Below are 9,621 nucleotides of genomic sequence, written 5' to 3' on the forward strand. Positions count from 1 at the left end.
GTGGTCATTTCATCAGCTAACTGGTGCAAACAAGTGGTCATTTCATCAACTCACTGGTGAAAACAAGTGGTCATTTCATCAACTCACTGGTGAAAACAAGTGGTCATTTCATCAGCTCACTGGTGAAAACAAGTGGTCATTTCATCAGCTCACTGGTGAAAAGTTGTCATTTCATCAGCTCACTGGTGAAAACAAGTGGTCATTTCATCAGCTCACTGGTGAAAACAAGTTATTATTTCTGCAGTGAAATCACTGTCATCATCTTCTGCTTTCTCTAATATTTCTATAAGTTTTGGGTGTCAGCTTAATACAGCCTAAAGGACATGCTTTACTTTATATCAATTAACACAGAATCGGAAAACCTACCAATGACATTAATAGAATTAATTCTGAGCACATGATTTAAAAACAGCACCAATTGCTTTTGATTGCTCTTGATTACATTATTTCAAATGTTAATATAAAACTATCAAAATCATCTTCATCTTTACACTGAGGGAACACTTCAGTACTGCCCTCAGTTTTTAGGGTTGTGTTTTCACCCTTGCTGCTCACATGCACTTGGTGAAGGGCCTTTCATTCTATTGCTCCTTCTACCTTTCAGCAGCTTTATGATGATGTTTCCTTTCATCTTCTCCAACATCACGCTGTCATGTCCTTTCCTCCTCTGCAGTTTAATCTGATTTTGGTCTTGCGCTATACCTTGACAAGTTTCTGTTAGTTGCTGTTTTGAAGTGTTTCACCTCCAACTCCAGCTATACGCTCTTTAATTTGAGATGCATTTCAAGATAATACAGGAACATATTGGGTGGGCCTTTAGCTGCATATACCATGCCTACATAACCTGCCAGGCTGTTTCCACAGCCAGTGGGCTGAGCCAAGTAAGGAACAGGGTTATAATCATTGGCTATACAGGATTTTATACACTCTGGTCTGAGTCCATGCCTTTTAGTACAATTTTACCAACAGTAACTAAAATATAATCAAACTTTATTTGTATATATAAACAATGTTTCACAGGAGATGCTGCTGTTACCCCTTCAGTAACAATATACATCTCTAGTACACCTCAAAAAGTGAAAATGTCAACAGTCTCACTAGTTCTGTAAGGTTATCCTTTATAAACTAATGAATAAGATACCAGCTACAAGCTTTTATAACTGAGAGAATTTAACACTTTACTTATAAGAAAAATTGGGTGTAGCATAAAATAACCTATTAAATATACAAGACAGCAAATTAGTTGCACAAAAAGAAATAAAGAAAACATCTTAAATAGAACGATAATGACAGAATGATTTGGGCTAAACTAAATTTTGTTCCTATCACTTTCTACAGAAGACTGTTTCCTAACTACCACTATGTTACTGAAATTATCCAAAGGCTATAGATGACAAGGCAGATTATCAGAAGTTTAGCTTACAGACTTTGGGAAAGCAGGCTGTATGTTCCCTTCTATGAGACGTAGGAAAACCCATTGCTACTCAGGTTGAAGTAGAGTTCATGAAAATTCATACTTCAAAATGAAGAAAATGCCTTAGTCTTGAATCATTTTTTTCTTCAAATAATAGATTCCCCAAATCCAAACAACAGTTCCAAACAGGAAGGTAACAGCAGCAGCAGCAGCCCTCATTAAAGATCATGTTTAGAGTGGCAAAAAGGAGTTTTATGTAAAATAAAACAGTTTGAAGCTACTTTTTTCGTAAATTAACATTTATAAAACTTCTGAACATGGAAGTGTAAACTAGTCGTGCCATATTTATGGCATTAATATTAATATGGCAGGAGGAGGAGGTGTGTAGGGTGGCCGCGGTGGTGCAGCGGTTAGTGTTGCCACCTCACAGCAAGAGGTTCTCTGGTTCAATCCTCAGCTGGGGTGCCTTTTGTGCGGAGTCTGCATGTCCTCCCTGTGGTCGTGAGGGTTTCCTCCAGGTGCTCCGGTTTCATCCCAAAGACATGCTGTAGGTGGATTGGATACTCTAAACTGGCCCTAGGCATGAGTGTGTGTGCCTTCTGTGGAAGGTCAGACACCGAGCTGGCAACTCGACACCGTAAAACTCCACTGCCAGTCGGACAGGTGATCCACTGTGGTAACCCCTAACTGGAAAAAGCCGAATGAAGAAGAAGGAGGAGGAGGTGTGCACATCATTTTGAGGGCCAGTATAATTAAGAATGGATTAGCATTAGTAAATTAATGTGAAACAAATATTTAATTGCCGATATGTTAAATTAACAGTTTGGCAAAAGAAACTCTCATTTCATTAGACCACCCTCCAGCCTGAGCATGCTCAAACTACTGGAATATGCTCTGCTTATAGAAAATATTACAATAACTGGAATCAGATATGGCATAACTTCACTTACATAAACTCATTTGCAAAGCTATGTTAGACCTGATTAATGATCAACAGCATTTCCTGAACACCTGCTAAATTATCCTTTTTTATAATATTGCTTATTCTTTCAGTTTTACAATGCTGAGCTTGCTGTTAAGAAATGTATATTCTACCCTTATAAATCCCTGATGTACTAAACTATATGTAGACATTTTAAACCACATTCATTAAACTTTGTTTTAAACAGCTTTTATACTTTATATAATTAATACTTTATGTTAATCTACCTCCACTTTTTCCGTTCTCCTCACCTCTCCCTTTTTCAGTCTTACGTTTCTTAAAACATCTTCCTTTAACATCTCAGACTTCATGCACTCTTTCTGCAAAGGAGCTACTCCCAGATAGCACAATGCCATGGTTTTCTAAACCTCTTTACACCTTATTTCTTAGCTGCTTTCGTTTTCCTTTTATTATGAGTGCCCCCACCTTGCCATAACCATTGTACCTCACTGAATAGGATCTGCTACTTCACACTGATGTTACTCCTGTTATCTTTCACACATTTTCCTATTTCATCATTTTATGTACTGCATTTTCCTCATTATTTGCTAATCATTCCTTTAAATCTGTCTGCTACACTACTTAATGTCTCTTTTTCATTTTTCATTTTAATATAGTTCACAGTAATGCTACTTAAACTACTTGTTAATTTTTTTTGTGAACCTACAACTGAAAAATAGCAATTACAGCAAGTCCTGATACGGCAAAACAGTTCCTTTGAAAACCTCTTTCACTGAACCTGACTATTCCCTTTGCCCACTGTTGCGTGACCATGGAGTTAGTATATATAAGTTAGGAGATGTGGAGGAATATAACTTTTCTCTAGGTTTCAAAAATTTAACTTGCTGTTACATATTTCCTTAATTTTGAATATAGTCTGTTTTTTTTAACATTTACTTTATTCTAAACTGTTTGCATTGGAAATATTTCAGCTTCTACCCCCGGGACTCTGTTGTAAATGAGGTTTCATCTATGTTTCAGTATGGATGTATAGACATGAATTAAAAAAAAGCCAGATTGTGATTCATTCATGAGATATACCCAACTCAGGAACCATCAAGGAAGGCACCTGAAGTTAAATAATGGAGACACATAGGAAAAGGTACTAGCAGCAGAGAAAGAGTGTGCCAGCAATTTGTATGAGTGCCACATGTACTGATATTCTAATCTTAAAGTCCCATCAATGCTGAGACATGAATTGGAGAGGCAATCTACTAACCAGAAGGTAAAATTGTCAAGCTTCTTAAGAAAATACAATAGGAATAGCAAAACAAACCTACAGTGGACATAGTATAGGAAAGGAAAGATTACAGAGATATGTTGAAGCCTAAACTACTGAAAAGAGTTTAAGAAACTTCAAGAAGGAAGCATTGTTCATAAAAAAGCTACGTTCAAGGGCAAGTCACGCAGCATAAAAACTGAGATGTCAGGGTAGTGTCAATGTAATAAGACATTTTTCATTACAAAAGTAAATATGAATGAAAACAGCTTTTGTGAAGATCTAGCCATTTCAAAAGCATGGGAAAATTAAGAAAGCATGGCACAGATATTAAAAAAGCTCAAGCTGGGAGCAAGAATAGACTGGTTGTAGTTTAACTAGGCTCAATTATGTCTCCTAGACTTGAAAAATAGCAAACTATCTGTGCATAGTGGCCCATGTCTTCTTTTAGACTCTGTAGATTGATTGATTTAAATGAAAAACTAGAGAGCTATGTCTAGTAAATTTTGTGGGTAGCACATTGGCTTTGTGGAAATATCTTTGCCTCTAGGAGCAATAAAGAATAAGAACAAATGAATTTGTGAGCATCTATTTTTGCTTGCAAACCCTCAGCATTACAGCTTTGAAAATATTCTCCATGTTGCACGCTAACTTTCAATGTAGATAGCTCTTTAGAGCATCTGATGGAACAGATAACTTTGCAGATTGTTTCCAAAATATCATTTGCCTTCTGACAACCCATCTTTCCTCTGCCCATGTACAACATGCAAGAAAAGATTGGTGTTAACAAATACTCATTTATAAATAATTGACACAATTCTTTCCAGAGGATACCTCGAATCATTTATAGCTTGGTCGGCTCCCTTACCTTAAGTATAGCACTCTGTTCTTTTCTTTCCTTCGGACTAATCAGCTTGACTTGCTGTACTCTTCTCTTTTGCAGAGATGCCTCTTCTTTCTTTAGTTTTCTAACCTATAGGATACACAAAAAGTTGATCATCAGAAAATTGGATTCAAAATCTACATTTAAATTGTCATATTAAAGACACCATTTTTATGTTTGACTTCATATTTATACTGGAGTTTTGACCTCAGAATCAAAATTCCAAGTCTTATTGCTGTCTCTTGCTTTATTTAAAGCAAAATATTTAGCCAGCATACTTTTAGCTCCTATTCCATGTAAAACATTTTAGAGTATAGCATGCTCTAGTGCTCATATTTTTGTCTACTGTAGTACGGAAATTCCGGAATGCAAAAAATACCTAAGATACTACTTGGTGGCTGTTATAATATATTGTGATCCCACACCGCTACACTGGGATTTTATTTGCAGAAACCTTCAGGCCCTTAAACAGAGAACATGTAGCTGCACAGAGTTCACCTCAAGAATATTTTATTATTTTATTTGTAAACTATGATATAGTTAGCATAAGAGTATGCTGCAGTCCTCAGTGTACCATCCTTTGGATATATTAAATCAAAGTCCTGTCTGCCTGAGCTGGTGGTAGTTCAGGTGGATGTAACAGATGCTGTTTCATATGTCAAAAAAAGATTTGAGGAAGTTCCCCAGTGCTCTGACCAAATTTCCCATAATTGGTATGAATACCACCCTGGTAATAAAAGAAAAAATAATTTTTCCATACATGGGATAAATACATATTGAAAATGTAAAGTACGAAAGCTGACAAATCTGCTTTTTTTTCCTGTCAGTAGTTCTTTTGTTAGAGAAACCATTGTGTGTGCCAGGTTGTGCAAGTCAGAACCTCTTTACAGTCTTTTCTATTTCTAGTGCATAACTTCTCTGGAAATGCAAGAGACACTCATCAGTTTTGCCATGTTCTTAACATCTCCTCCTTTCTTCAGTTATGGGATGATGCCTAATTTGTGACATGCTGATGGAGGAAAATGTGTATCTATGAATATATTCTGACAACTGTGACTACAATCCTTGCAAGAACAAACATGTAAATGCAAATAGGGGAAACAGGTACTAAGTCTGAAGTTGCAGTATCTTAAGAGTATTCCTCTAACTCTGAGGTGGTGATCTTGGTGTAGAGCAGGTGCGGGGGCTCCATCTCCCCACTTGGGTAGTGCATGGGGTGAAATTCCCTGCAAAATCACTTACAAATGTGCTACAGTGAGTTTCAGCATTCATTGTTTTTTTTTTTTTTTAAGTTGCATATTTTTCTGAGCTGTGACACTTATAATCACAGGTTTTACACTTTTGATAGAGGGAAAGAGCATATAAATTTTGAAGCTCTGTAAATGTTGTCTCTGGTTACCAAAATGTTGCTAGTGTGCCTTCTTTTCAGTTAATGCTACAGAAGATCACTTTTACACTATGATTATTTTAAAATAAATCGTTGTTCTGTCAGTACACATTCTTTTTGTGGCTGAAATTGCAGTTTTCAGATAGGTGACAGCTTAGAGAAAGATTTTAATGTTTTTTTTTTAAGCCCCTGAGTACTGTTCTGAGAATGATAATTATAGTGTATATCACAGCTAGCCTGTCACTCCCACTAAATAATGTAGTCTTGACAGATTGTTAAAAAACTAAAAAAAAAAAAAAACTAAGAAGGCATGACTGAGAAATGGCCATTGGTCAAAAAGAAAACAGGAAGAAAATCCATGAAATACGCGTGCATAAACTGAATTATGTAATGTTCCCTGCTGGCCAGCAGGATGCACTATTGCTCTGTGTCAGAATCCAAACGGACTGAAAATACTCTTAGGAAATTTGTTAGTCTGTCAATTTGTGGTAGTCTTTGTGAAGAGAATGGTTATTCTATGTTGTCTTGTGTCTATTAAAGTGAATTCTGTATGTTGACTGTGTCCCACTGTACAGTTAATATGTATATGCACACATATGACCTTTGTAGCTATACATGCATGCATCATAGACTCCTATTCTAATCATTGCTAATATTTCTAGATCTGCTTAGTTAAACCAAATTTAGTGGACTGCAGTGATTTATGCCAAATGTAGATCCACAGACATGGCGAAACAGAAACTGACAATAAGTAACTTTTTTATTCATTAGAAAGAAGTCTAAACTAACTGGTAATCTTTTAACTATTTTTATGTGGTAACTATTCTGTATTGGTCACAAGTGTGTTTCTCCCAATGCAAAAGATGGAATAAGACAGAAGGCTATATTGAGAAAATAAATCAAAGATAAGTGGCGTTTTTATTAAAAAAAAATCACAAAAAAGTTGTCATTATCAGGGAGTAACAAGAGGCAAGACAATATAATAAAATAACAAAAAACTTTAAAGTTAAGTACACAAATGAGAAAGATATCTATGTAGATTCATAGCCTGTCATTATTTGAAATACACTGTGTTACAGAAATCTTAAGTTCACACCGGAAAAATCTGATATCCAAATTTGGGAACTATGCTAAAGCAAGGATCATAACAAGAGATTGCGGATCAACAGTTTTGTTATTATATGTGAGATGAGTGCAAATATATTTATGTATTTCTTTTATTTTAAGGTAACCAGAATTGACCAAAATAGTTCTTTTCAACCATAACATTGTTATGAGATAAAAAAACAGTGGATACTACACTGTATATAAATGTATAGATACAAAGCAGAGCAGAGCATAAAGCAATATGATGAACCATATCGATTGGGTTTGGCTGATGTTGCTTACAGCAGAAACAAAACATAGCAAATAAGTCAAATGCACGTAAACAGCCAATGTCAGTGCAGCACAAGCAATTTAGGTGTAACTGGTAAATGATGAACTGCTAATAAAAAGTGCAGCAACACATTGAGTTGTACATAGTATTTTCTGCGAGCCAGAGGTAGGTTTTAAACTGGAAGAAAAATAGTGAACCCTGATGTGTAGCAAAAGAGTATTAGTGTTCTAAAAAAAAAAAACTTTTTTAAATACTCAAGAAGAATTTTGTGGCAGTAGTTTGGGACAGTTGGGCAATGAGAGAAGAGATTTGAAGGGAAAAGTATAAACAGAGTAAAAGGTTAAGTGAGGAGCAGTATTTTACTACTTTGTATATAAAGGAGCAGGAGGAGATAGTTTCTTTTTGAATAACTGGGAATGCTTTGCTTTGCTAAGTGGTATTTAAAGGTGCTTAGGTTTGGAGAATTAATCTATGAATTCTGTTGATTTATTTAGCATTTTGCAGGTGAAAAATGAGCAACCATTGGTTAGTGGAAGCCCAAATTGTAATGTGGAAGAATAATGTCTTCTGCAATAGTAGCTTTAGCTTTTTTGGGTTAGTAAATAGGAAAGTTTTCAGAAAGTATACAGTAAGCTCTTAAATTTTATCTGATTTTATCTAGAACTCTAGATATCTGAACTGAGTAAGAGTGATGGTGCCCTCCATGTTATGTTATGTTACAACCACAAGATGTCAGGGACAAGATAAGCCACCCGATTGTACTACAGAGCATGTCATTGTCTTTTTTCATGTCTGTGAAGAGCCAAGTTTACTCAGATTAAGTACAGATGATAGTGAGTTTTGCAGCTATACCAAGACCAGATGACAGATTTGTGCTCTACAAGTTAAGGAACAAGTATATGAGCCAAAGAGAAAAGCAACATATAAAATGCATAGGTTCAGAAGTATTAAAGAAAATGAAGGTGACGCCACTTCAATATATACAAAAGGCACTAGCTACAAACAGTGAATATTCTGACCTTAAAACAGAAATCAAGATATGAATACTACATACTGCAGTAGCAGGGGTGTAATTCATTTTCTCATCGGCTATCTCATATACAAATTTTTAATTGAGTTTCTCTCACTGAGTGTCCCACTCATCAAGGGATAATCATTTCCAGGGGGAAAAAAAAATCGCTGTTCCACAAAAAAATAAATAAATAAATAAATAAAACACAACATAAACTAGGGGGGGCTATGCCCCCCACCCCCGCTACTTAAGTATACCAACTCTGAGATCGCACCACAGTGGAGGAAATGGCAAACTCGCAACAACGGTGCAGCAATTTTTTTCCCTGGGAAAAAAATCGCTGTTCTGTATCTTTGCTATTTTGATTGTTCGACCTTTAGAGGTCATTCAACTAGCGTTCAATGTTATCAGCTTTCGATAAGCTGATATAGACCCCCCTCATTCTCACATATAGTTATTTCAACTCTTAATAACATAGTTACTGCTTTTGAAATATTAGACTTAGTAAGGACTGATAATAGTCTAGTCATTTCAAAGGCTTTATGATGACTAATAATGTACAGTCAGTTCAAAGAGTTTTGTAAATGCAGTTGAACTATACTCATATATGTGACCCCCAACTCATAGACAGTGGAATGCTTTGTGCAGAACAGTGTATCCATACAGATTCAATGAAACCAACAATTCAGTGCATCAGTTCTTCCCATTGAAAGGATCAGTACTAACCAATCTGTTGTAAGAACATCTTCAAAAGCAAAGTGCTCTGAATATCCAGGTTTGGGAACTGAAATGATGGAGAGATAATAAACAGGGACCAGAGAAAGTAGGTAATCATGAAAAAATATACTGACACCAGAAGGAGGACATAGAGAGAGGATTTACTAGTTAGAAGGGAAAAACAACACAAGCATGACTGCTTATTCAGCCCAGAGCACTATCAGATAAGTCTGCTAAAAAATTAATGATTACTATAAAAAAATGGAAAACACACATTTACCAGGCATTGTTCATTACTGAGAATCTGGTTTGATGTGGCTAGTGATGAGAGAAATAATTGTGAATGAGATTCTAGTCTTGATACCCAGCTAGAAAGGAACCGTTGCAGTGATTTTGCCCTCAAAGTATCAGCAACCTCTGAATAGTCCTTCAAACTAAATTAATATGTTTCTTCATCTGTCACGCAATATGAAAATGCTAGCAATATTTTTCTGCTAAAGATCATCTAAAAAGTAATGCAGAGGCAGTTATTCATTTATTTATTTTTTGCAGGTGTAATAGATTACAGATTATGGTCTTCATAATAAAAACATACACACACACGCACGCACACACACACACACACACAC

General features: G+C 35.8%; 1 protein-coding gene across 2 annotated transcripts in view; it reads right to left on the reverse strand.

The window, feature by feature from the left end:
- PRKAG3 (protein kinase AMP-activated non-catalytic subunit gamma 3) overlaps positions 1–9,621 on the reverse strand; it is a 1,357,042-nt gene that overhangs the window by 1,039,081 nt on the left and 308,340 nt on the right. For both annotated transcript variants that reach the window (XM_044075227.1, XM_044075226.1), the window contains exon 3: positions 4,484–4,588. In XM_044075227.1, coding sequence (XP_043931162.1) covers positions 4,484–4,588 — 105 coding nt within the window. The remainder of the gene's footprint in view (positions 1–4,483; positions 4,589–9,621) is intronic.

This window comes from Protopterus annectens, chromosome 6.part0 (assembly GCF_019279795.1).
Source record: "Protopterus annectens isolate FY-2018-M chromosome 6.part0, PAN1.0, whole genome shotgun sequence".
NCBI classification, from domain to species: Eukaryota; Metazoa; Chordata; order Ceratodontiformes; family Protopteridae; genus Protopterus; species Protopterus annectens.